This window comes from Canis lupus, chromosome 9, assembly GCF_048164855.1.
Source record: "Canis lupus baileyi chromosome 9, mCanLup2.hap1, whole genome shotgun sequence".
NCBI lineage: Eukaryota > Metazoa > Chordata > Mammalia > Carnivora > Canidae > Canis > Canis lupus.
This window is the reverse complement of record NC_132846.1, coordinates 4,993,702-5,021,044: the sequence shown is the minus strand read 5'-3', so window position 1 is coordinate 5,021,044 and position 27,343 is coordinate 4,993,702. Positions and strand designations below refer to the sequence as shown.

The following is a 27,343-nucleotide window of genomic DNA, read 5'->3' as shown; positions in this document are numbered from 1 at the left end:
AGGCGTCCCTGGCTTCCATATTCTTTTTCTATATCTACACATTGAAGCGTATGTTGTTCTGCCAGAATAGGCATGCTCATCCAAGGATACTTTATTACTTCCAAAATGAATTTTTAATAATATTTTATTTTATTTGAGAGAGAGTGAGAGGAAAAAGTAGAGAATATCTGAAGCAGCCTCCACATTGAGTACAGGACCATACGTGGGGCTTGATCCCACAACCAGGAGATCATGATCCAAGCCGAAACCAAGAGTTGGACGCTCAACCAACTGAGCCACCGATGCGAGCCCCCAAGATGAATTATCACTGTTAATTCAGTCACTGAATATTTCTACTACTTTCCCATTTATTCTGTGTTAGCTTTTTTTTTTTAAAGACTTATTTATTTGAAAGAGAGAGAGTGGGGGGAGGGGCAGAGGGAGGGAATCTTTAAAGCACACTCCCTGCTGAGCGTGGAGTGCAATGCAGGGCTCAATCCCATGACCCGTGAGATCGTGAGATCATGAGTTGAGTTCAACCGACTGAGCCACTGAGGCACCCCTCTCCATGTTAGCTTCTAACATCAGGTCTTCATTGCCAAAAGAAAAGACAGTCCAGGCACGGCATTGGATAATTTATACCAAAACCAATATAGACATAATATTCTTGCCTGACATCTTTGCCTTCAATTAACATTAGAAATCTTAATCTGGGAAGAGAAGGTAAATATTACTTACTGCTCCCAAGCTACTGAAGCCAGATACTCTGTAAGGGATAGACTCCGCTGAGGAGGATCGACTGTATAAGGGAGACAAAAGAAAAACAAACCTGATGTGAAACTTGACATAGACCTAAGGTCTCCTCAATCCCTACTTCTGCCGTATCTAGGTATTTATTTATCTTCCAATTTTTGCCAGTTTTCATGTGGGTGTATAGGCTTCCTACTCACCTGACCACCTGGCTGCTATGCTGAGAACTGGGTCGTGGAGTGACTGAAAGAGAATCAAGGGAGCAATGAAGAGCTGCCATCCATGTCATGGCCCCGCCTTGCCTAGCCAATCGGTCACGTGTGGACATCTGGCTGTATGATCTTCTCATATCATATACATAGGAAAATCACATTACAGTCTTTGAGAGGAAACTATCTTCTATATGGTAAAAGGAAATTTATCTCACACAGATATTTGGGGGAGAAAATGTTCTCTACCTGACTGTGATGGAGAAGTAATGCCCACTGGTCGAGGTGTGGCTGACCTGTAAGAGAAAAAAAAAAGTGGCAGCTCTAAGCAGAAGTTAAGTGCCCCTGAGAGAATCAACAGACCACTGTGGGGTTTTGTTTGTTTGTTTTTAAGATTTTATTTATTTATTCAAGAGAGGCACAAAGAGAGAGGCAGAGACATGCCCTGAGCCAAAGGCAGACGCCCAACCACTGAGCCACCCAGGCATCCCAACAGACCACTGTTTAAAGAAGTAACACCTTACTCTCTGAGCACAAATTGCTTACTATCAAGTATGACCCCAAAATATGGAGGCAAATGTGAGACTCCTTGGCTCTTTAACTTCCTAAGTGAAACCTTCTCTTCTGCCTATAAGTACTCTCAATTTTACATGTATCTATCCATTTATTCATACACTCATAAATCTATCATTCCCTCCTGCCATCCTCTCATCCATCTCTCCAACAAGCATTTATTTAGTGTTTATATATCCTAGATCCTGAGATTACAAAGGTAACTAGAATATAGTTTCTATCTTCGAAAGGTTCACAGGCTAGTGGGAGAGACAAAAGTAAAAGCAACGTTTAAGTGTTAATGGGTATATCAGAAGTACGGAAGTATGAAAGGCCACCAGACTGTAACTTCTTTGAGTGCAGGAGCCATGTCTCTTAACCCACCAACACAGAGCTGAAGTAAAAAACATTTAATAGTTGGTAGGGTGCAGACTAACTGGTGATGTACACTCAACATGTAGCATGGTACCTGATAAACAATAGGCATTTAATATTTGCCAAATAAATGAATGATAGAACATCAAACTCTGCCTAATGATGTCTTGATGGAGGAAATGACACGTGAATTGAATTCTGAAGGGTGAGTTAGGATTTCATAAGAATGAGCACTACATTCAAGATTTCACTTCCACACTTTTCAGTGAGTAACTGGAGAAGTAAAAGATACATTCATCAACCATTTCTTTCACCTTAGAGCCCACACAGGTGTTGCAGCCAAGAGCCAAGAGAGAACAGTAATTTTCAAACAGCACTAGTATGGGGCCTGATAAAACTGACCTGCTTCCTTGGTACCAATTTGGAGATTCCTGTAGGTGAGAAAAATGGAAATGAAGGAAACTGCAGCTAGGATTAGGGTTCTAAACAATGAGTGTTACTTGCTAGATAACTAAGCTACAATGTCCTCTAGCTACAGTTGCTAAGATTCTCAGTAGGAGAAAAACTAGCAGCAATGATTCTCTAGGAAATTATTAGCTTTGATGTAATAAAAATTCCGTTCTTCATAAAAACACATTGGGAATCCTGAAGACTGACTTATGTGGGAAAATATGGAGAGTCTATAGGGGAAAGAAAGGAAAATGATAGGATAAAATGTGCTAAAATACTTACAGCAGGAGGATCAGTAAGAATGTCATATAAAGACAAAGAACATTCTTAAAAAGAAAGATAGATCTAGGAAATGGAGTTAGACTGGAGGAAGAGGAAGGGTCCTGAGGAGTCCTGGGACACTTGAAGAGAAATTTTAAGCTACAACAGATGTCTCTTCAATAAGAGAGTTTCTTCCCAAATGGTATGTCATGACTTACTGATATTCAAGAATGGGTTACCAGTGTGCTACATATTGATCATTTCAGTCCTCCTAGGTCTTTTGTGGCCTCGACCACTTATGACAGTGCACTTGTATAAATATTATCAGTTATTTATTCCACGTGTGGAAAAGGTTAGGAAACATTGTTCTATACCGTGTCTAGTCAGTTAGATGGGAACAGTAGGAGAGAAAATAATAGTAAGGAAAACGTGTTTCAATTCACCTTTAGAATGGCAAGACATTTCTTCAGTTCTGCATTCTCCTTCTTTAAGACTGACAGTTCTCTAGGCAAAAGATAGAAATAATCATCTCCAGCAGGTCAATGGGATACAAACTGATTTTTATTGTTGCTGATATCTGGTTAATGCTTACAAAGAGAGCTTGCCACTATACAAGGTATTTCTATCAGAGATCTAGGGATTCAGGAGATAGGGGTAGAGTTTGATGGCCAGAAGAATCAGATGGACAAAATAAGCCGTCACTAGGTATAATTTCAGAGAAGTTTACAAAGAGTTCTATTTCCTCTCCACACCCATCCCTGGCCTGCAGCTGTCTGGAAACATCCATCAAGGATTCCATCTTTTGGCTGAAGATTTCCAAAATATACCCTCCTAGAGGTAACATTTCAAATGCTATCTCTCATCTTTATCACTCAAAAGCTATGCCTAGTTTCTCCAAAGAAGCAGTTTTTGACAGAAAAGTAGGAAAGCCATAAAGTGAGGTGGGCCCCTAGAGGGAAGAAAGAGAAAAACAAAATGGGGATTTTGTCCCCCTAGAGGGGACCAATAATTCTGTACCTGATTTACCCAAGACAAACATAAACACACATGCAGCAATGTTCAGGCTTTGCAACCATAAGGAAATAAGAACTACAGCTTCTCTGAAAGAAAAAAAGCTCTCTGGCAATTGAATTTGTCACTTACTTTTCCTGGCTGGTCACTGTCTGCTGTGCCTCCTGCATGGCTGCTTCTAACTTTGTAATTCTATGCTTATAAAAGGCGATGAGGAGATCTGTTTGTTTCTTCTGGAAACGCCACACCTACCAGGGAAAAATAGTTGTTTGACATACACCCCCATAACTCCTCTCCCCTTTTAGTGACAAAGGGAAACCGTCAATTCATCTTTTAGTACTGATCATGTTCTTCCAAAGCATCTGGCCTAATTCAGGACTCCCCAAAACTAGAGGATATGGCACTAGAGAAAACCAAAGTTTCTCATTTCCAGGACAATGACTTTTTAATATTTTAATGAGAATATTCTGGCATGGTAGAATGGCCCTTTAAAAACATCATCTTTGGGGCACCTGGGTGGCTCAGTTGGTTGAGTGTCTGCCTTCGGCTCAGGTCATGATCCTAGGGTCATAGGATCGAGCCTCATGAGCCCCAAATCAGGTTCCCTGCTCAGCAGGGAGCCTGCTTTTCCCTCTCCCACTTCCCCCTGGGTTGTATTTTCTCCCCCTGTTAAACAAACAAACAAACAAACAAACAAACAAACAAACATCATCTTTCATCTTGAGCAAGGAGAGTTATACCAAAAAATTTTTTCAAACTTAGAATTGGTTCTGACCTAACTTGTCTACTAGTAGTCTGGACTTGAAATTCCACACTCCTAGCTAGTACAGAGCACTGGTAACCAGTGAGACACTCACACAGGAGCACTTGTAGGCTGTTTATGCCATTTCAGAAAAGGGCAGAGAAGCACGGAAGGAGATTACCTATTTCTGAATTTTATTTCTGGGCATGGGCAAATAATTTTATCTTTTGCTTTGCTTTACCATTTGATACACTGATGTGCCTTTCAGGGCATTACTGAATCAGAGCAGAAGTTAATATTTAGAAAGTGTTTTAGCTTTGTCAGGCTCTACTTTTGAGTACCCAGCAGTATTTATGTCTCATCTGCTTCCTCCCTACTCAGACTGTAAACCTTTTGTCTAAGGTCCTTCCCAGATCTTGGTACTTGTGTCATAAACTTTTTGTTCTCACCTAATTTGCAAGTTGCTTTTGCCACATTACTATAGAATTGTACTTAAAAGTTTAGATAGCTTCTAGTCTCTTTCCTTTTTACTCAAAAGCAAACTCACTAATTCTAGTTCCATAAGATTTCATTATAGTCTTTAGTTTTTTTTTTAGATTTTATTTATTTATTCATGACAGACACGGGGGGCAGGGGGGGGGGCGGGCACAGACACAGGCAGAGGGAGAAGCAAGCTCCATGCAGGGAGCCCGACATGGGATTCGATCCTGGGTCTCCAGGATCACGCTCTGGGCCTAAGGTGGTGCTAAGCTGCTGAGCCACCCGGGCTGCCCCTTCTTTAGTTTTTTTAAAAAGTGGTTGTTTTCATAAAAATAAAACGTACTCATTTAAAAAAATCTGAACAGCGCAGCTACAGAAAAAGTTACTCAGAATCCCAGGAGTTACATAAAGTGGCAAGGGACTGGCGAGCAGTAGATGCAATGTTTAGCCAAGAGACAGTATCCAAACACCTTACCCCATTCTTGGGAGCAGTTTGCAGTGGAATTAAATTAGGATTAGGCTTGTGCCAAGAAAACCCAAATCCTTAGAGACCTGCCAAAGGTCCCACTGTCTCATTAAAAAATTGATCTTTTTAACTTACTGAACTCAGACCTCAAAAAGGATAAGGAAAAGATAAAGGGCAATCAGCAATCTCCTCTCGGAGCTAGAACACACGACAGATGGCCATTTAGAAGGAACTAAACTTAAGAGAAAAAGAATTCCCCTTTTAAGTTCCTCCCTTTCCTATCTCAATAAAACCAATTTAAACTACTCTCCTATCTCAATAAAACCAATTTAAACTACTCTCCTAATTAGAGCACCCATGAGTACACATTACTGCCTTCTTTCTAGATCCTTTAGGAGGAAGAATTTACCCAATTTCTACTTAATTCAAATCAATTGCAAATTTGTCTAATTTCCAAATTTCCCCCACACCTCCAACTCCACCACCATGTGTTTTTTTGTCAGAGCTAAAATATCTTTTTTTAGATTTTAAAAATTTATTTATTTATTTATTTATTTATTTATTTATTTATTTATTTATTAGAGACACAGAAAGGCAGAGACATAGAAGAAGAAGTAGGCTCCTCTCAGGGAGCCCAATGTGGGTCACCAAAGGCAGACACTCAATTGCTGAGCCACCAAGGTGGCCCGAGCCAAAAGAACTTTGATCTGTTTTTTTCTTTTATTGACTGAGAACTTCTTTTGCCTGTTCCTCTCCCAGACTTCTGCATACCTCACCCACCATGTGCACAGAAAACAGATCCCCCTCTGGAACTCCACAGATACAAAAGAGATTTTGAAGGGCCTTTTGCCTAGACCTAGGCAGGCTTACTTACCTAAAAACTCAAATCCAAATCCTAGATCTGACCATTCCAAGAAGAGGAAAGAAAACAACCATTAGCAAGAAGCAGTGTTATAGGAGAGGAACAAGTGCTTTTGAAGATTGTATTTATTTATTCATGAGAGACACAGAGAGAGAGAGAGAGGTAGAGACATACGCAGAGAGAGAAGCAGGCTCCATTCAGGGAGCCGGATGTGGGACTCCCAGGACTCCAGGATCAAACCCTGAGCCAAAGGCAGACGCTCAATCACTGAGCCACCCAGGCGTCCCGAACAAGTGCTTTTGTCTGATGCTAGAGTACACGTTTAGCCTGTTTCAAATACATCCATCAAAGAAGATTCTAAAAACCTAATGCACTAATGAAATTCAGTATTTTAAAAATCTTGATTGTTAGCAAACTCATTATTCTGTTTCATTCAAATTCTTTAGTCTCATAAAAAAAAAAGTTGGCTTCTTTGTTTTTCCTAAAGAAGGACAAATTTTGCTTTTTTTTTTTTTTTAAGATTTTATTTATTTATTCATGAGAGACACAGAGAGAGAGAGGCAGAGACACAGGCAGAGGGAGAAGCAGACTTCCTGCAAGGAGATTTCCTCAATCCCGGATTCTGGGATCATGCCCTGAGCTGAAGGCAGACACCCAACTGCTGAGCCACCCAGGCGTCCCTTGCTCACTTTTCTTTTTTAAGAACTGGGATTATTTTGTAAATATAATAGCACAAAGCAGATGATAATGAAAGAAGTTCTGTTGATAATAAATGCTGTCTGGATGATGCCAAGTATTAAATATTTATTTTATTGGAACAATGTATAAAACTACCTACTTCTAGATCCAGATTCCTTTCCTATATCTCCATACCAGGACCCGGTAAGGGTATCATGGTCCTCATGCTCTATAGATTCCCACTCCTTTTATTTTTTTTTTTTTTTTTTTTTTTTTTTTTTTTTTTTATTTATGATAGTCACAGAGAGAGAGAGAGAGAGGCAGAGACACAGGCAGAGGGAGAAGCAGGCTCCATGCACCGGGAGCCCGACGTGGGATTCGATCCCGGGTCTCCAGGATCGCGCCCTGGGCCAAAGGCAGGCGCCAAACCGCTGCGCCACCCAGGGATCCCTCCCACTCCTTTTAGAACTGGTAACATGGAACATAACTATTTGCTGAAGACAGTATTTTAAAACTTCGGTTCTAAAATAGGCCCACTTAACAACAAAAGCCTGGAGATAGGGAGAAACCACTGAAAGATATTGAGAGAATCAGAATGGAAGGAAAAGAGGAGCTCAGTAGTTTATTATGGTAAGACATAGATATTTTGGCCCAATATGGGGTGTGCATTTTTCTGCCTTATTTTTTTCTGCTTTATTTTTTAAAAAAGGTTCTTGTTTATAAAAATTGATGTATACTGTGGAAATGAATATTAGCTTAAGAAACTTTTTTGGATTTCCTAAGTCTTATTTTTAAATGTCAGAGGAGTTTTTTAGTTGAAGATTTATATTCCCATGCATTTTTTTTATTCCCATTAAATTTAAATTTAATGTTTTGAACATTTGTAAAGAGGTTGCTAAGTTTAGAAATTTACTTCAAAGGTATTGGTAAACTCATTATCTACCTTTGACTCTACAAACTTACTGGTTTGTCTTATCTATCTTTTTTTGGTCTTCTTTATCTTTTATGAAACTGACTCCCTCATTTCATAATATCTAAAGGTCTTAGTATTTTAAATTATATCTCAAGGTAATCATATAGTTGAGAAAAGGAAGTTTCTCTTTGTAGACGTATTCCACCTAAAAAAAATGAGATAGGAATGATAGAATTAAATAGCACTTTGCAGCTCCTAATGAATTAATGGGTCCATGTAAAAGTTCATCATTGGCTACCATCACACAAAACAAGAGATGGAAGACTGTTATGTATCTCTTGGTCGAGCACAACACTGCTATAAAATAGGCTTGACTCTCACCCACCCTCAATCAAATGATCTGATTAAGGAAATACAAAGCACAGACAAGTATTATTATCAAATGACTTGGGTACAATGAACAAAATCCACACCGGGAACAATGCTATAGGACAAAAGACCATTTTCTTCAATAACAATAAAAAAAGGGGGACACCTGTGTGGCTCAGTTGGTTAAGCATCTGACTCTTGATTTCGGCTCAGGTCATGATCTCAAGTTCCTGAGATGGAGCCCTGCATTGGGCTCCGCACTAAGGGAGGAGCCTGCTTGAGATTCTCCCACTCCCTTTGCACATACTCTTTGCACATCTCTCTCAAACACATAAATAAATCTTTTTAAAAATAGTAAAAAAGAAATGAGAGGAAACTTACAGTTAAATAGAAATTTAAGAGATATTAACCAAGTGAACTCTATGGACCTTACTGAAACCAAATTCAAACAAAGTTTTAAAATAATTATGAAACAGCTGCAGAATTGTGAATGCTGGTTGATTACTTGATAAGATTGGGGGTTGTTATTTTAGTATGACATGGTTTTATTTAAGAAAAGAGTTCTCATCTTTTAGAGACACATTCTGAAATATTTATAGATTAAAATAATATAACATCTAGTTTTGGCTTCAAAATAGTCTGGAGTGGCTGGAAGTGTAGTAAATGAAGATTGGTTACAAGCTGATAATTGGTGAAGTGGGGTGACAGGTATACTGAAGCAGAAACACTAAGATGGGTAGTATGGGTTCTTGTCCTTTTGTCCTTTAGTAATTCATCACCATACAGTACAAGACATTCAGACACGTGAAACAATAAATAAAACGCAAAGTGATATGCAGAACAGAAGAAATATGTGTAAAGTATAGAAATAATGACTAAGAGTTAACTATTCGGGGGGCATCTGGGTGGCTCAGGTGGTTAAGTGTCCGACTCTTCATTTCAGCTCAGGTCATGATCTCAGAGTGGTAGGATGCCCCTTGTCGGGTTCCACACTTAGAGGGGATTCTGTTTGAGGATTCTCTCCCTCTACCCCTCATCCCTCTCATTCTCTCTCTCTCTCTCTCCCTCTTTCTCTCAAATAAATAAATCTTTAAATTAAATGAGTTAACTATTCAGTCTTCAGAGTGTGGAAGTGAGACATCCCAGGCACAGAGGTATGAAACTATATGCATAAAAGAACTGCAAAAAAGTAAATCTTCCTTATAGATTAGGTAATAAATAGCCTACATAAGAATTGATGTTGGTATATAAGATGTGAGGCGGTCATTGTGAATGTGATTGGGGAAGTTAGGAGAAACCAGACCATTAGGAGAAGTAGGTGTGACTGAAAAATCTGAAACATAGCTGATAAAAAGCCACCAAAGGGTCTTGAAAAGACAGTTACATGTTCAGAAATACCATTCTGGATAGGAAAGCCACAGCAGCCCACCTGGTGGGAAGTTAAGTTGTGAGTTGCACAATTTGTTTTTTTTTTTAATTTGTTTTAAGATTTTATTCATCCATCCAAGAGAGTAGAGAAGAGAGAGGAAAGAGAGAAAGAGAGAGAGCATGAGCAGGATAGGGAGGGGCAGAAGGAGAAGCAGACACCCCACTGAGCAAGGATGCCAATACAGGGCTCGATCCCAAGATCATAACCTGAGCCAAAGGCAGAGGCTTAACTGACTGAGCCACCCAGGTGCTCCTTGAGTTGCACAATTTGTGATCAAAGCGATATTACCTCTCATACCACAACGCCTTGCTCAGTAGTCATAAAAAAAAAAAAAAAAAAAAAAACCCTCAGGTATACTGATTCAGAAGTCCTAAATATTGACAGATTACCTTCTACTTTTCAGGTAAAATAATCTTAGACCAAGTAAACCTTTCTTCAAAGGTATCACTGATTATCTCAGTTGTTCAATTTTTAAATTCAAGTAAGAGATGAAGAACTGGTCTGGTCTGTTGATGAGATCAGGCTTTGATCTGATTTTACTCAAATGGCATATGTGGTAGTTACGTATATGTTAGCAAAACAGATGACTTTAAAGTCAGCAAACTACTGACCATGGCCAGCTGCCTGTTTTTATATATAAAGTTTACTGGAACACCATACCTGTTTGTTTACATACTGCCTATTGCTGTTTCTATACTAGCATAGCAGAGTTGAGTAGTTGCAACAGAGACTGTATGGCCTGCAAAGCCTGAAATATTTACTGGCCTTTTAAGAAAAAGTTTATCATGGTGCCTGGTGGCTCAGTTGATTGAGCATTCAACTCTTGATTTTGACTCAGGTCAAGATCTTAAGGCCTTAATCTCATGGGTTGTGAGATTGAGTCCCACATCAGGCTCTGCACTCTGCTGGGAATCTGTTTGAGGATTCTCTCCCTCTGCCCCTTCCCTCACTTGTGCATGCTCGAGCGCACTCTATCTGTAAAGTAAATAAATCTTTTTTTTTTTTTAAAGAAAAAGTTTAACAATCCTAACACTAAATTTATGAGAGTCTTTCTCTGTATACCATTTATGTCTTTTTCTCTGTATTTGTCTTTCTTTGTGGATCAATATCTTTCCCTCCTTTTCTATCAATCTCTATTTCTGACTTTTTAAAAATTTATTTATTTATTTATGATAGTCACAGAGAGAAAGAGAGAGAGAGAGAGAGAGAGAGGCAGAGACACAGGCAGAGGGAGAAGCAGGCTCCATGCACCGGGAGCCCGATGTGGGATTTGATCCCGGGTTTCCAGGATCACGCCCTGGGCCAAAGGCAGGCGCTAAACCGCTGCGCCACCCAGGGATTCCTCTATTTCTGACTTTATTCAATGTCCTCTTTTGTCTGTTCTTCCTATTTATATTTATTTAATGGACATCTGGGTTATTTGTTCTTAATTTTAAAAAGGATGGGCCCAGGGATGGATGGGTGGCTCAGCAGTTGAGCGTCTGGGAATTAGGTTGAACACTTGCCTTCAGCTCAGGGCATGATCCCCAAGTTCTGGGACCAAGTCCCACATCTGGCTCCCTGCAGGGAGCCTGCTTCTCCTTCTGCCTATGTCTCTGCCTTCTCTCTGTGTCTCTCACAAATAAATAAATAAAATATTTAAAAATAATAAAAAATAAAAAGGATGGGCCCAAAGAATGGGAGAAAATGTATACAAAATATATATCTGGTAAGAGACTTGTACCTAGAACACATAAAGAACTCTTACAACTAATAATATAAAGGTAACCCAATTTAAAATGGGCAAAGGATCTAAATAGACATTACTTTAAGGAAGATATATAAATGGCCAGTAAGCACATGAAAAGATGCTCAACATCATTTGTCATCAGAGAAATCCAAATCAAAACCACAATAAGATATCACTTCACACCATTAGGATGGTTATAATCAAAAAGACAAATAAAAACAACAGTTGGTGAAGATGTGGAGATATCAAAACCCTCATAACGCTGCAGGTAAGAATGTAAAATATTGCAGGCATTTGAGAAAATAGTTTGGCATTTCCTCAAAAAGTTAAACATAGAGTTACCGTTTGACCCAGTAATTCAACTTCCACATATATATCCAAGAAAAATGAAAATATATGCCCAAACAAAAACTTATACACAAATATTAATAGCAGAATTATTCAGAATAGGCAAAAAGTGGAAACAGCCTAAATATCTCTCAACTGATGAAGGAATACGTGAAATGTATACACATCTATATAATGCAATACTACTTGGTCATAAAAATGAGTGAAGTACTAATGAAATCTTTTTTTTTTCATTTTAAGTTTTTATTTAATGAAATCTTAATACATGCTACAACATGGACAAACCTTAGAAACATTATGATTAGGTGAAAGCAGTCACAACAGATCACACATTGTAAAATTTCATATTTATTCCCAAAGAGGCAAACCTATAGGGATAGAAAGTAAATTAGTGATTGCCTAGGGCTGGGGAAGGTGGAGAAGATTTGGGAAGTGCCTGCTAATGAATATAGAGTTTTTTCTGGGGTAAAAAAAACTGTTCTAAAATTAGGTTGTAGTGACTGCATAATTATGTGAATATACTAAAAATGCTGAAATGCATACTTCAAAAGGGTGAAATTGGTATGTAAAGTATATGTCTATAAAGTTGTTATTTAAAAAGATAGGCAGGGGACACCTGGGTGTTCAGTGGTTGAGTGTCTGCCTTTGGCTCAGGGCATGATCCCAGAGTTCCAGGATCGAGTCCCACATTGGGCTCCCTGTGTGGAGCCTACTTCTCCCTCTCCCTGTGTCTCTGCCTCTCTCTCTGTATCTCTCATGAATAAATAAATAAAATCTTTAAAAAAATAAAAATAAAGCTAAGCAAGTATTTTATACTTCCCTTTGGAAACAATTTAAAAATACAAACTTTTTACTTATATGATCTTTAACTATTTTCCTGCAGGTTTGTGACCTTCCATAATCTATTATGAGTTTTCCACATTATTCTTTAAACTAATATAGTACTTTACAGCTTTCAGAATGCTTTCATAGCATTATTTCATTGGATCTTTATAAGAATTAAGATGAGTATTATTGTTTCACATTACATGTGAAGGAGTATGAATGATTCAAAGAAAGTTACAAGCTAGCAAGCAGATTTACTTTCGATATTTCTACTTCAATAATTTTCCCAGTATTACTGCTTTACTATATCCCCTTATACTATATTATGGGAAAACCTCAACAGGAAAGATTATTTTATTCATTCTTTCAAAAAATACTTATTGAATCCTACTATGTTCCTGGTACCATGTCAGGAGTCTATATAGAAGATGAATAAAATTAATACTGCCCCTATTCTCATGTGATGATGCAGATGAGCAAACAAAATTTTAATATAATATGGCAATATGATGTTGTATTCTAAGTACTGTGTGTACTTATCCCTGTATATGTTTGGGGACAAGAATGTTCTAGACAGATGGAACAGCATGTACAAAAGTCCAGAAACAACAGAGGAAACTATTTATATAAACAATTAAAACAAATTCAGTGTGTCTGTATTATAGTTGGGGGTTGAGGGAGAGGATAAGAGGTGAGACTGAAGGGATAAGCAGGGACTAAAGCAGGTCTGGCCTCTGGGCCATGTTAAAGGTTGGCTTTTATTCTCAGAGCAACAGTTGTATTGAATGGTTTTATTTTTTATTTTTATTTTTTATTTTTTGGTTTATTTTTTATTTTTAAGATTTTATTTATTTATTCATGAGAGACTGAGAGAGAGACAGGCAGAGGCACAGGCAGAGGGAGAAGCAAGCTCCATGCAGGGAGCCTGATGCCGGACTCAATCCCAGGACTCCAGGATCACGCCCTGGGCCGAAGTCAGGCGCTGAACCACTGAGCCACCCAGGGATCCCCTGTATTAAATGGTTTTAAATAGGGAAATGAACTGATCATATCTATATATTTTTTAAGGATTTAACTTATTTGTTTTATTTTTTAAAGGTTTTATTTATTTATTTGTGAGAGATGCAGAGAGAGAGGCAGAAACACAGGCAAAGGAAGAAGCAGGCTCCATGCAGGGAGCCCAGTGTGAGACTCGATCCCGGATCCCGGGATCACGCCCTGAGATGAAGGCAGAAGCTTAACCACTGAACTACCCAAGTGTCCCTCACTTATTTATTTTAGAGATAGAGAGAGAACATGAACAGGAGAGGCAGAGGGAAAGGGATACTCAAGCACATTCAGGGCTGATCATGGAGCCTGACACAGGGCTCAATCTCACGACCCTGAGATCACCAGACCAGTAGAAACCAAGAGTCAGTCAGTTAACCAACTGTGCCACCCAGGCACCCCCTAATCATACCTATATTTAGGTGATTTCCTGGCTTCAACATGGAGAATTGGTAGGAAAAGAAAAGATCAGTTAAGAAGTTACTGCAATAATCCAGGAGAGAAACAATGATGGACTGAACTAGAAGGCTGGAGATAAAATAGAAAAATTCAAGTATTTTAGAGAGATTTAATGATGGATTAGATATGCAAAGAAGGAATCAAGAGGGACTCAGATTTTTGGTTTGGATGTGGATGGTAGTTATCATTTACAATAGAAACAGGAAGAGTTGGGATCCCTGGATGGCTCAGTGATTGAGTGCCTGCCTTTGGCCCAGGGTGTGATCCTGGAGACCTGGGATCGAGTCCCACATCAGGCTTCCTGCATGGAGCCTGCTTCTCTCTCTGCCTATGTCTCTGCTCTCTCATGAATAAATAAATAAAATATTAAAAAAAAAAAAAAAGAAACAGGAAGAGTAGCCTGTTCTCCTGTGTGTATATAAAGAGTGGGCTGGGTTGAGGGTTATTAAGAATACTGAGTTCGGTTTAGTACATATGGAATTAGTGAAAATATCCAGTTAGCAAATGGATATATGCCTAAAGTGCAGGGTGTGTGCGGTGTGTATGCAGGGAGTACTCATTCATTCAGCAAAGATTTACTGAATGCCTCCTATGCAATAAAATTGTCATCTTTGCATGGGATACAACAATGAATAAAACAAAGCTAGTCTCTGCCTCAGTGGAGCTTATAGTCTATGGAGCATACAATAAACACCACCAAAATTATAAATTATCCAAGTGTTATTAAGGAAACAAAAAAGTTTCTAGGACAGGGGTACCTGTGGCTTAGTTGGTTAAGCAACTAATTCTTGATTTCTGCTCAGATCATGATCTCAGGGTCCTGGGATCAATCACTGCTTCAGGCTCACTGCTCAGCAGTGAGTCTGCTTTTCTCCCTCTTCCATTTCCCCTCCCTCTGCTCTCTAAAATAAATAAATCAATCTTGAGCAGGGGGAAGGACCTATTTTATTTTATTTTATTTTTATTTTTATTTTTATTTTTTTTTTAGGGCCCATTTTAAATATAGTAGTCAGAGAAGGTGCCTCTGAGGTGACATTTAAACTGAGATCTTTACTGGACATAATAGAACTAGAAATGATCCCTAAATCCATGATAACTGAAGCATGGGAATGGATGAGATTATCCATTGAGAGTGTAAGTGTCTAGTATAGAACCTGAGAAATAGAACTGTTCAAGAGATGGACAGATGAAGATAAACACAAAAGGGAGAAAGAAGTTGGTAGCCATGGTAGCCATGAAAGAATATTTTAAGGAGGCAAGAGTAGGCCTAGGTTGCTGCTGAGAAATCAAATACAAAAACAACAAAGTATCCACTGGATTTGATAACAAGAAAGCTGTTAATATCCTTAGCAAGAACAATTTCAGTGAGATGGTCTAAATGAAGCCAAACTGCAGAGGGTTCAATAAGAGGTTTGGGAGGTGAAGAAGCAGACAGAATGTAAACATACACCCACCAAAACACTCCAATGTGTTTTCCTTTCTCAAGACTCTGTTCAACATGCTTTTGTGTCATCAATTACCTTCATGTTGCCAAATCCAGTCCTCCCTCCCTTGCCCTCATCTTCATGTCTCAACAGTATTTGACCAAGCTGGTTACTTCTTCCTTTATTTTATTTTATTTTATTTTATTTTATTTTATTATTATTTTTTATTTATTATTTTTTTTTTACTTCTTCCTTCTTGAAATATTTCTCTTTCTTAGTTTCTGTGATATCACACTTTCTTGCTTCTACTCACTTATTGCCACTCTTCCTTAACTTCTCTTCTCACCTATCTAATCCCTAGATGTTGAAGGGGCTCCTTCTCTGGATGATCGCATCCAATCTCAAGACTTTAAAAACTACCTATATCCTAATGAGTTCCATATTTATAGCTCTATCCTTTTTTTTTTTTTTTTTAATTTTTTTATTTATTTATTTATGATAGTCACAGAGAGAGAGAGAGGCAGAGACACAGGCAGAGGGAGAAGCAGGCTCCATGCACCGGGAGCCCGACGTGGGATTCGATCCCGGGTCTCCAGGATCGCGCCCTGGGCCAAAGGCAGGCGCTAAACCGCTGCGCCACCCAGGGATCCCTATAGCTCTATCCTTGACCTATGTCCTGAGCTTCAGAACATTTATGGGGCAGCCCGGGTAGCTCAGTGGTTTAGCGCCGCCTTCGGCCCAGGGCCTGATCCTGGAGACCCAGGATCGCGTCCCATGTCGGGCTCCCGGCATGGAGCCTGCTTCTCCCTCTGCCTGTGTCTCTGCCTCTCTCTCTCTCTCTGTGTCTCTCATGAATAAATAAATAAAATCTTAAAAAAAAATTAAAAAGACAGACTGTGTTAAAAAAAAAAAAAAAAGAATAGTACATTTATTCCCCTTTGTGATTTCTCCTCCTGGAGCTCTAAAAAGCATCTGTAACTTAGTATGTCCAAAATGGTATTTTCCCTCAAGTGGTCTTCTCAATATAATCATCCCATATATTTGTCTTATTTTGCTCAAGACAAAAACCCAGATGTCTTCCTCTATTCCTCTCTTTTTCTCACCTCCCACATCCAAACCAACAATGGTTCTACCCAGTTCTTCCTAGAAAACATCTCAGATTTGACTACCCCTCTCCATTTCTTTTTTTTTTTTTTTAAGATTTTATTTATTTATGATAGAGAGAGAGAGAGAGAGAGGCAGAGACACAGGCAGAGGGAGAAACAGGCTCCATGCCAGGAGCCCGACGCAGGACTCGATCCTGGGACTCCAGGATCACGCCCTGGGCCAAAGGCAGGTGCTAAACCGCTGAGCCACCCAGGGATTCCCCCCCTCCTCCATTTCTATTGCTACCACTTTAACTCAAGAAGTCTTGCTTAGATTATTCCATTAGCCTCTTACATGTTCTCTCTGCTTCTGATCTTAACTTCTCCAAGGCCCATTCTTCATTCAGCAGCCAGATTCCCTTTTAATATTATACATCAGATAATGCCATTTCTGTGCTTAAAACTCTTCAATGGTGTCCATTGCCACTTAGAAGAAAATCTAAATTCCTTACCACGGCTTATAAGTCCCTATATGTTCAAGCCTCTCTCTCTGACCTTATCTTGAACCATTCCCACCTCCCTCTCAGCCTTGATGTGCATTTATTCATTTGACAAACACTTCTTATTCACTTAATTTGTGCCAAGTACCTATTAGCCATTGGGCAATACAAAGTTCATACCTGCCTTTTTAAAGTTTCAGTTTAGTGAGAAAAATAGCCCTATGAACAAATAAATTAAAACACTTTTGCAGAGGTAAGAGCAATGGTGTTCTAGGATTACAAAGAACAGGGCAAAAATCTGCCTACAGGAATCAGGGAAGGCTTTACCCAAGAAGAAACAATTACTGGCACAGGTATCGATACTAGTTATCAATAGGGTGTAATCTATGACCTGGGATTAGAAGAAAGCTCACAGGTCTATAGGAGGCTCTCCAATCCCCAAAGATACTTAGATATTTTATCTAGAGGTGAGTAAAGATTTTAAAACAGGAAGTTCTAACTACTGGCCATGGAGTAGTATAGCAGAAAAATGCCCTCGACCAGTCAATACAGAAATCTGGGATGATTAAAACATAAATAGATATTTAGATCAATATGCCATTCATTTAAATGATTCATAAATCATTCATTTAACAATTTTTAAAACTTCTACTACATATTAAGAACTATCCAAAGAGCTTGCCATATAACGACAAACAAAACCTACCAAATCTCTAAATTTATGGAGCCTACACTCCAGTGCAGGATTTAGACAATAAATAAGTATATGATGTTAGAGATATGATGGAAAATAAAACAGGGTAAGAAGTAGACAGTGCTGGGGCTACCATTTGATATATGAGAGTCAGTAAAGTCTGACTGAGAAAGACAAACTTTAGCAAGAGGCCTGAATGAGGCAATCTAGATATTATTTGGATCAGTTATTCAACTTCACAGACTAGGAAAACACATTTTCAGACATTGCTGACTTCACCAAACTGGTCCTTGACCAAAGTGATGATTAACTGACCCTTTCCGTTTATTTTATCTTGATTATTTGACCATGTGTAATTGGTGCCTTGATTAGGCAGGTTAGAATTCAGACTACATATAATTTCTCTACTGATCATTAGCTAATCCTGAGTTTAATTATTAACCAAAGGTCTGCTTTTTCTCTTGTTCATGTGACCTTGTTTACATTTCTCCTTAAGTCTCAGGGAGATTTTATCTCCTCATAATGTTAAATAGTATCTCAAATATGATGGCTCACCCAAGCAACTAAAAGCAGAACGCAGTGAAAGCTTTAATTCCCCTTCCTCTACTTCCAGAGTTAGGATTGAGGGGTGAAACACCAACAAAAAATTATTTTTTAAAAAGATTTTATTTATTTATTCATGAGAGACACACACAGAGAGAGAGAGACAGAGCAGAAAGAGAGACACAGAGAGGCAGAGGGAGAAGCAGCCTCCATGCAGGGAGCCTGACATGGGACTCAATCCTAGGACTCCAAGATCAGGCCCTGGGCTGAAGGCGGTAATAAACCGCTGAGCCACCTGGGCTGCCCCACCAACAAAAAATTAAATCTACTAACTTCAGCCAGAACATGACAAAGGATCATCTTCACATTTTGGAAAGGACTACTCTCCTGAGAATGAGAAGTAAGAGTACAGAAGAAAAACAGTGATAGGGAGGCCTGGGTGGCTCAGCAGTTGAGAATCTGCCTTTGGCTCAGGGCATGATCCCGGGGTCCTGGGATCGAGTACCACATCGGGCTCCCTGCAGGGAGCCTGCTTCTCCCTCTGCCTATGTCTCTGCCCCCCTCCCATCCGTGTCTTCAATGAATAAATAAATAAAATCTTAAAAAAAAGAAAAACAGTGATAAAATCTCAGGAAACATGCCAAGATAGAAATTCCACTAGGCCATAAAATAATGAGTGGAGACTGGAGAGTGGAAGGGGAAAACCAAAGTTTTTACAATTTGGGAACTCTTAAATGGTTATTCTATCTTTTCTCCTCTTCCTACCGCATTCCTATTGCTTTTTTTTTTTTTTTAAGATTACTTATTTTCTTATTCCTGAGAGACACACACAGAGAGAGAGGGACAGAGACATAAGCAGAGGGAGAAGCAGGCCTCCCACGATGAGTCTAACATGGGACTTGATCCCAGGACCTGGGATCACACCCTGAGCCGAAGGCAGATGCTCAACTGCTGAGCCACCCAGGCATCCCCATTCCTAGTGCTCTTGATCAAGTCAACAGTATGCAAATATATGATGCATCAGGAAAGAAAAATATTTTCTAAAATTGAGGCAACAAATTATAAACACTAAATAAAGAATTAAATATATATGCATTACTAAAAAAGGTTACTGAAAAATGGAAATGAAGAACAAGAAATCCTTTCTTGAACACAGGTCTTTAAGCAAAAGTTTGAGAACTAGCCCATTAGTCCCCTGACTACAGGGTCAGGCCTATATATCCAAAGCAATTTTTAGAAGATTCATTAGTCTGCACAGAAAGATGATAAAACTTCTAGAATCTTCTTTATTCTTTTTCTAGAGGGAGAAGGGGAGAGAGAGAATCTTTGCTTAAGATTAAGGCTCCATGCCCAGTGTGGAGCCAAATGCAAGACTTGATCTTACAATCTTGAGATCATGACCTGAGTCATTATCATGAGTGGGACACTTAACCAAATGAGCCACCCAGGTACCCCTAGAGCCTTCTTTATTCTTAAAAATTACTTAATAGAACCAGGAAGTATAAGGTAGGATGTCAGCTACATAGTGGGGTTTATTTTTTAGATTTTTTAATTTATTTATTCATGAGAAACGCAGAAAGAGAGACAGAGAGAGAGGCACAGACACAGGCAGAGGGTTAGAAGCAGGCTCCATACAGGGAGCCCAATGTGGGAATCAATCCCGGAACTCCAGGATCAAGCCCTGGGCCGAAGGCAGGTGCTAAACCGCTGAGCCACCCAGGGATCCCCACATACTGGTTTTTACAGTCTATCACAGGTTTGGGGTCAGTAAATAAGTTTACTGTTGAGATTTGTATCATCAGGGAAGAAAGCAGACAAACAGCCAATTCCCTCCATTTGTGTATAAATGCAGTCTAAAGAGAATCTTTGATTTTTTAAAAAAGACGCAATTAGAATTTGCCTGGTGAATCTGATTTTCTTTACTTTTGCTTCTCATACCTGAGAGATGTGACTAAAATACTGCAGGGCTGTCTCCACAGGGCTTTTGAAGTATATCTTCTCCTGAGGTTTCAGCTATGAAGAGAGTGAGACAAACATTGAGCATATCCACAAGGGAATGAAATAAGATACTGGAAAATATGGCAAAGGATATACCTACCACCTTCCCTAAAGCACCTGGTATTATTTCACTATTCTAAGTATAAGGAAGCTCACCACTACCCTATGTAATATAGATTATATGTTCTAATCCTCCTTACCTCATGCTTCTATAGCAACAGCCACAAATAATTCTTCTGTTGTTTACCACCTCCCTTTTTTAAAAAAATTGCTACCTGTGAGTTTTGTTTCTTTTCCTTCTTTTTTAAAAACTTCAGTGCTTAGTCATGCATCAACTGTACTTCCTACAGACCAGGAATGGGAGAAGATGGTTTGTGGCAGGGGGAGAAAAACTTACATTACCAGAAAGAGCCAGATGCTTGCAAGCAGTTCCACAAAGAGTACATTTTTCTAAGGGAGAAAGGGAAAAATAAGTTTGGTTCTTGTGGGCAAGGAGTAAGATCTTCCTAAAGTACATGGTCAAGTAGGCTAGTAAGAAACAGGTTCTCACTGAATTTAGAATATTTTTATGCTATAAAAGGACATCATCTTGAGCTCTGTTCTCAAAATCAGTATTTCCAAACTTGTATGTTGATGACAAGTAAGGCTTTCACACTGTGTAGCTCTATCCATCTCTCTTTTTTTTATTTTTATTTATTTTTTAAAAGATTTTATTTATTTATTCATGAGAGACACAGAGAGAGATAGAGAGAGGCAGAGACACAGGCAGAGGGAGAAGCAGGCTCCACGCAGGGAGCCCGATGCGGGACTTGATCCCGGGACTCCAGGATCACACCCTAGGCGGAAGGCAGGCACTAAACCACTGAGCCACCCAGGGATCCCCTCCTCTTTATTTTTATTTTTTATTTTTTATTTTTATTTTTTTAAAGATGTATTTATTTATTTATGATAGACATAGAGAGAGAGGCAGAGACACAGGAGGAGGGAGAAGCAGGCTCCAAGCCGGGAGCCTGACGTGGGACTCGATCCCGGGACTCCAGGATTGTGCCCTGGACCAAAAAGGCAGGCGCTAAACCACTAAGCCACCCAGGGATCCCCCTTCCTCTTTTTTGTTAAAAAAAGGATTGATTATTTTGAGAGAGAGAGAGACTGTATGTGTATAAGTGGAAAGAGGGGCCGAGGGAGAGAAGGGGGGGAGAGAGAATCTCCAGCAGACTCCCTACTGATCTGGGAGCCTCATGGGGCTTGATCTCAAGATCCTAAGATTATGACCAGAGCCAACTGACTGAGCCACCCAGGCGCCCCTATCTATCTCCTCTTTACGAATTTCCAGTTTTCTTCTGCGGATGGGGGGGGGGGGCAGTTCTAACCCTCCAGCAAGAGTACTAGAGTACATTTATGAGAATACTAGGAAGAACACAAGAGTACCAAAGGTTTCAACTGTAGGTTGCTCTTTTTTCCCCCCATCTACCTAACAGCAGGCACACTATAGCTACTGTAAGAAACTCCCCAGGGCAGCCCCAGTGGCACAGCGGTTTAGCACTGCCTGCAGCCCAGGGTGTGATCCTGGAGACCCTGGATCGAGTCCCACATCGGGCTCTCTGCATGGAGCCTGCTTCTCCCTCTGCCTGTGTCTCTGCCTCTCTCTCTCTGTGTCTCTATGAATACATAAATAAAATCTTTAAAAAACATATTAAAAAAAAAAAGAAACTCCCCAATTATTCCTGCTCTGTTCTCACTTTGCTAATATTCCTGGAACTTGCTTTGAAGCTCTCCTGTTTGCATTCTCTAATTAACCCAAACTAAAAGATATAAAAATTAAAAGTCTTAGTCTTTCTTTTAAGTTAAAATTTTAGTAGTTGTGCTAGTTATTAAGACAAAGGCCACAACAAGCGAAAACATCACATGACATATGCTTCACTGAGACAAACCTCTCCAAGGTAAGCTGCTGTTACCATAGTAAACAGTTCTGTTACTTTAGCAGATAAATTAAAAGGGTCATGAGATCCATATAGAGAAAAAAAAGCTTCTCCAGATGCTAGTAACCTCACTCTTTCTTGAGGACTAAAGATTTTTCCCTGTCTTCCCTCCATATTGCTGCCAGAGTGAACTAGCACGTACAAAACACAAAACAAACTATCCCAGCTCTCTACCACCTGCAGGATAAAGTTCAGGCTCTTCAGTCTTGTTTATAGAACCTTCCATTATCTGGCCATTACCTACCTCTCTAGCCTTATCTCTTAACCATTTCTTTATTCTCTATGCTCTACCAATCCTAACCATGTGCAGCCCCCTGCACTATGAGTTTTTAATGTAGTATGCCTTTATACATACTGTTCTCTTAAACGAGAATGATCTTCCCTGCCTTATCCACTTGGCAACTCCAGTTTACTATTCAAAACCTGCCTGGGTGGCTCAGTGGTTGAGCATCTGCCTTCGGCTCAGGTCATGATCTCGAGGTCCTGGGATGGAGTCCCACATCGGGCTTCCTGTTTGAAGCCTGTTTCTCCCTCTGCCTGTGTCTCTGCCTCTCTCTGTGTCTCTCATGAATAAATAAATAAAATCTTAAAAAAAAAAAAACTCTACTGAAGCAACAGCTCTTCTATGAAATCTTCCTTACCCTATCCTACGTCCCTCTTCTGGGCTATTTCTATACCTTATAAGCATGTTGGTGTGAAAAAAGACCCCTTAGATTCATATCTCATTTCTAAGACTTTAGCTATAAGAAGTTGGTCAAAACATTTATCCTTTCTGAACCAGTTCCTCATTTGTAAAATAAGTCTACTAATAATTACCTCCGGAGTTATGATAAGGATACATAAAATTCTTACATGTGGAAAATACTTTTTGTTTTTTTTTAAAAAGATTTATTTATTTTAGAAACAGAGAGAAAGCACAAGTGGGAGCAGGAGCAGAGGGAGAGAGAGACAAGCAGACTCCTTGCTGAGCATGGAGCCCGATTTGGGGCTCAATCCCAGGACCCTGAAATCATGACCTAAACCAAAATCAAGAGTCTGATGCTCAACTGACTAAACCACCCAGGAACTCCTGGAAAATACTTAAAAAAACAAAAAAGATTTTATTCATTTATTCATGAGAGACACAGAGAGAAAGAGAGGCAGAGACACTGACAGGGGGAGAAGCAGGCTCCATGCAGGAAGCCCAATGTGGGACTCGATCCCGGGTCCCCAGGATCAGGTCCCGGGCTGAAGGCAGCGCCAAACCACTGAGCCACCCGGGCTGCCTGGGAAAATACTTTTTTAAAAAAAAAATATTTTTCTATTTCAGAGAGAGAGAAAGAAAGAGAGGGCATGGTGGGTGGCAGAAGGAGAGAAACTTCCAGCAGACTCCCCACTGAGCACGGAGCCTGATGGGGCTCCATCCCATGACCCAGAAGATCACAACCTGAGCCAAAACGGAGTCCAACGCCTAACGAACTGAGTCACCCAGGCACCTCTGGAAATACTTTTTAAATTGCAAATATATCACTACTATCACCACAACCATTATCATCTTATTCATCATCATCAACATTTCTATCAATTTGAAATGGGGCTAGACCACTTCCCATTAGAAATGACTCTTGTTATTAACCAAACTTTCCCCAATTACTATTCATTACTCTTATTTTTTCTTATTTCTCTAATTAGTCTGATAACCATGTGGCTTTCCCTGGCACAGACTTCAAAACACTGACAAGTAACTTTTGGTGTTCAAGTATTAGATATTCAATTTGCTAAATCATTCTTTATTAATGGATGCCTCAAATTTCCATAATCAACAGTTTCCTACTATATCTATACCAGCTTTGGCCCAATATGTGATTTTTATCCCAAGTCACACAGAGAAATGGTTAATCATTATTTCTAGGTTAAAAACATTTTTTGCCTGAATCTGAAAACAGTTAAGACACTCACCCAGAGTCACACACTTTTTACAGAAAATATGCCCACAGCTGGTGACAAAGAAATGGTCCCCATCTTTTCGGAAACACTGGTTACAGTGAAACCAATCCATTCTGGAACAAAGAGAAAGAGGAAAATAACCTGGAGCGTAATATAATTGTAGCTGTGCCAAAACGTATGGAACAATATTTGCTTAGCTTCTGTTATCTTTTTGGGATGCAGGCACTATTATTGTGGGTATTCTAGTTGGTTGTCAGGAAGAACCTATACCTCTCAAGTGAAAAAAAGCAGACCACAAACTACATTTACCATTTTTAAAAGAGAAAAAAAATGTATATATTTAGAAAAATAATGGGACAATGAGATTTCTTTGAATGGTAAGATTATGGATATTTGTGTGTGTGTGTGTGTGTTTGACCTTTACACTTTTTTGTTTTCAAGTTTTCTGGAGTAGTTCATGCACCAATTTGTAATCAGAAAAAACAATCTTTTAAAAAATCAATTTCTTTCCTAATAGTTCCCTGTGATACAGTGAGATGGCGTAAGGAGAAGCAGTGGATCAAATAATAGAAGATGTTTTATTAGCCACTTGGGACATATTTTATCTAAGGGAAACCTGGCTCATTAATGATACTGTCTCAGCTTGTACACTTTCCCTTCTAGTCTACAGACAGTCATAGATCTAGAAGGGGCTTCAAAAATCATTTAACATTTTGTCCATTCCCAACACTGTGCAAAAGTTATACCTTATGTTCACTGAAATTCAATGACTTGTCCAAAGTTCCATCTTTAATGTCAACTCTAGGATTAGAATTCAAGTCTTCTTTCTTACTCCCGGTGTCAAGTTCTTGCTACCACATCGAATAAACCTTTCTGTTAGATATGGCAACTATACACCCTATATTTTCTGTCAATACTAATTCTATCCACATAACTGGTGAAATACGTAATTTTGTAAATGTGACTCTAAGATTTTTAAACGAAGAAACTATTAAAAATACAGAAGTGAGCTGATACATATTGAACTGTAATTAGTCATATGTTTAATGAAGTCATATGTTTAATTCCATGAATATGTTGTCGAAGAATATAATATTTATTAGTTTGATTTCCTTTAAATTTACATTAGGAAAATAACCACAATGGAAGGTAACATTTTTTGTCCCCTAAGTCTTTTGTTTAAAAACAGTTTGTAAGTAGCTTACGGAGAGATTTGCTAAAAGAATGATGACTAGTTTGCACCACACTTCAACATTTTTGTCACAAAAGAAAAGATTCGCGATAAAAACGTGCTGAATAATCAGTTCAATGCAAAGGCATCATACAGAGCCATGAGCTTTAGATTTCCTGCTCACAATACACTAACTTCTGCCAGGAGGCGAGTCTGCAGAACTACTGAAAAGGCCCTACTCTATGTATCCTGCTTTGTGTAAGCACAGCAACAACAATTAGTGGGCTAATTAAATAGGTCGTACAGAGGATCCCCTTCCCAGAAGGGCAGTTAAGGGGCTGTGAGGGCGAGGCGTGCCGGATTTCTAGAGGTGATGGCAATTTAGTAGTCTCTTTTCTAGTTACATTCCCTACCCGCTTGGCCGCCATGGTCTCAGAAGCCCTGGGGTCTCACCGAAATCATCCAGTTCTCCTCACCAAGAGCTGGAAATGGCGGGAAAATACACAGCAAGCCCGGCACCTGGCAGAGGCAAGAGGCTGGGCGGGGCCGCGACGGCTTGTGCGAGGCGTGGGCAGAGCTCCCGGCGGCGGGCTGAATGGGAGGGCCCCGCGGCGCGCGCGCGCGGCGTGGGCGGGGCGGGGCGGGGCGGGGGCGGGGCGCCGGGGCAGTGGGCGGGGCCGGGGCGCCGAGTCGGTGGGCGGGGCCTGGGGGACCGCAAGCGGCGTGGGCAGAGCCCACACCAAGTACTGGGCGGGAAAGTGGGGTTGGCGGTAGCTGGCACCAAGGGTGCCTCTTCTTGGTAGTTGAGGAAAATTTACCTCATTTAAGAATGGCAACAAAGAGGAATGCGGCCTAATCCCTTACAAATTATTGTGGAAACAGGTAAGAGTGAACCTGATAATGTTCCTATAAATAATAATACTGAAAAACTGTGGTCACAAAGCAGATGAATATTTCAACCATTTTTTTAAAGATTTCATTTACTCTTGAGAGACACAGAGAGAGGCAGAGGCACAGGCAGAGGGAGAAAGAGGCTCCCTCTGGGGAGCCCGATGTGGGACCGGATCCCGAGACCGTGATCATGCTCTGAGCTGAAGGCAGATGCTCAACCGCTGAGCCACCCAGGCATCCCGTAATTTTTTTTTAAAGGATATTTTGAAAGAATAGCATAAATCAGGGACGCCTGGGTGACTCAGTGGCTGAGCGTCTGCCTTACACACAGGGTGTGATCCTGGGGTCCTGGGATCGAGTCCTGCATAGGGCTCCCCACAGGTAACCTGCTTCTCCCTCTGCCTGTGTCTCTGCCTCTCTCTGTGTCTCACGAATGAATAAATGAATAAATAAATAAATAAATAAATAAATAAATAAATAAATAAATAAATCTTAAAAAAAATAGCATAAATCAGAAAAGCTAAAAAGCAACCTGGATAGAGAACATAATAAATAAGAACTAACAAATATCAGAAAAAAAATTTATAACTTTTTTTCAGAAATGAAAGAAAGAAAGCACAATTAATGGCTGACAGGAGAGTTGTTTTTCTTAAAAAAAAAAAAAAGAAAAGTTTTTAAGAGAAAGTGATAGATACAGAAAATAAGCAAAAGAGGTTTTACATGCAAACACATTTATTCCTCCAAGAAAAACCAGAGAACAATGTATTAACAAATATTTAAAACTTGGAACAAATTTTCCTGAAATAAGTCTTGGGATGCCTGGGTGGCTCAGCGGCTGAGCACCTGCCTTAGGCCTGGGGTGTGATCCTGGAGACCCCGGATCGAGTCCCATGTCAGGCTCCCTGCATGGAGCCTGCTCCCCACTCTGCTTGTGTCTCTGCCTCTCTCTGTGTGTCTCTCATGAATAAATAAATAAAATCTTTAAAAAAAAAAAAAGTCTTAAGTCTACCTATTGAAAGGGCATACTGTATATAGGAGAAAACTGATCCAGGACAATCAAAACCAAAACATTTTCTAATAAAACTATTAGTCTTACAGATAAAGAAAAACCCTTCTGAACATCCAGTTGAAAAAGTACTAGTCATTTATAAGGCAAAGAAAAATATATTGGCATCAGACTTTTCTACAGCATCAGACT

General features: G+C 39.7%; 1 protein-coding gene across 5 annotated transcripts in view; it reads right to left on the bottom strand.

The window, feature by feature from the left end:
* Nucleotides 1-25,864, bottom strand: part of RNF212B (ring finger protein 212B) — a 44,436-nt gene extending 18,572 nt beyond the window's left edge. For 2 of the 5 annotated variants that reach the window (XM_072837917.1, XM_072837914.1), the window contains exons 1-10: nucleotides 25,708-25,864; nucleotides 24,096-24,196; nucleotides 20,576-20,628; nucleotides 20,119-20,193; nucleotides 3,720-3,835; nucleotides 3,020-3,080; nucleotides 2,268-2,296; nucleotides 1,188-1,234; nucleotides 930-972; nucleotides 718-778 (exon numbers count right to left, since the gene is read on the bottom strand). In XM_072837917.1, coding sequence (XP_072694018.1) covers nucleotides 718-778; nucleotides 930-972; nucleotides 1,188-1,234; nucleotides 2,268-2,296; nucleotides 3,020-3,080; nucleotides 3,720-3,835; nucleotides 20,119-20,193; nucleotides 20,576-20,628; nucleotides 24,096-24,195 — 585 coding nt within the window. In that variant the 5' untranslated portion in view covers nucleotide 24,196; nucleotides 25,708-25,864. Of the gene's footprint in view, nucleotides 1-717; nucleotides 779-929; nucleotides 973-1,187; nucleotides 1,235-2,267; nucleotides 2,297-3,019; nucleotides 3,081-3,719; nucleotides 3,836-20,118; nucleotides 20,194-20,575; nucleotides 20,629-24,095; nucleotides 24,197-25,667 lie in introns of all 5 variants that reach the window. The other 3 variants (XM_072837915.1, XM_072837916.1, XM_072837918.1) reach the window with 3 other exon arrangements.
* Nucleotides 25,865-27,343: the final 1,479 nt, after the last annotated feature.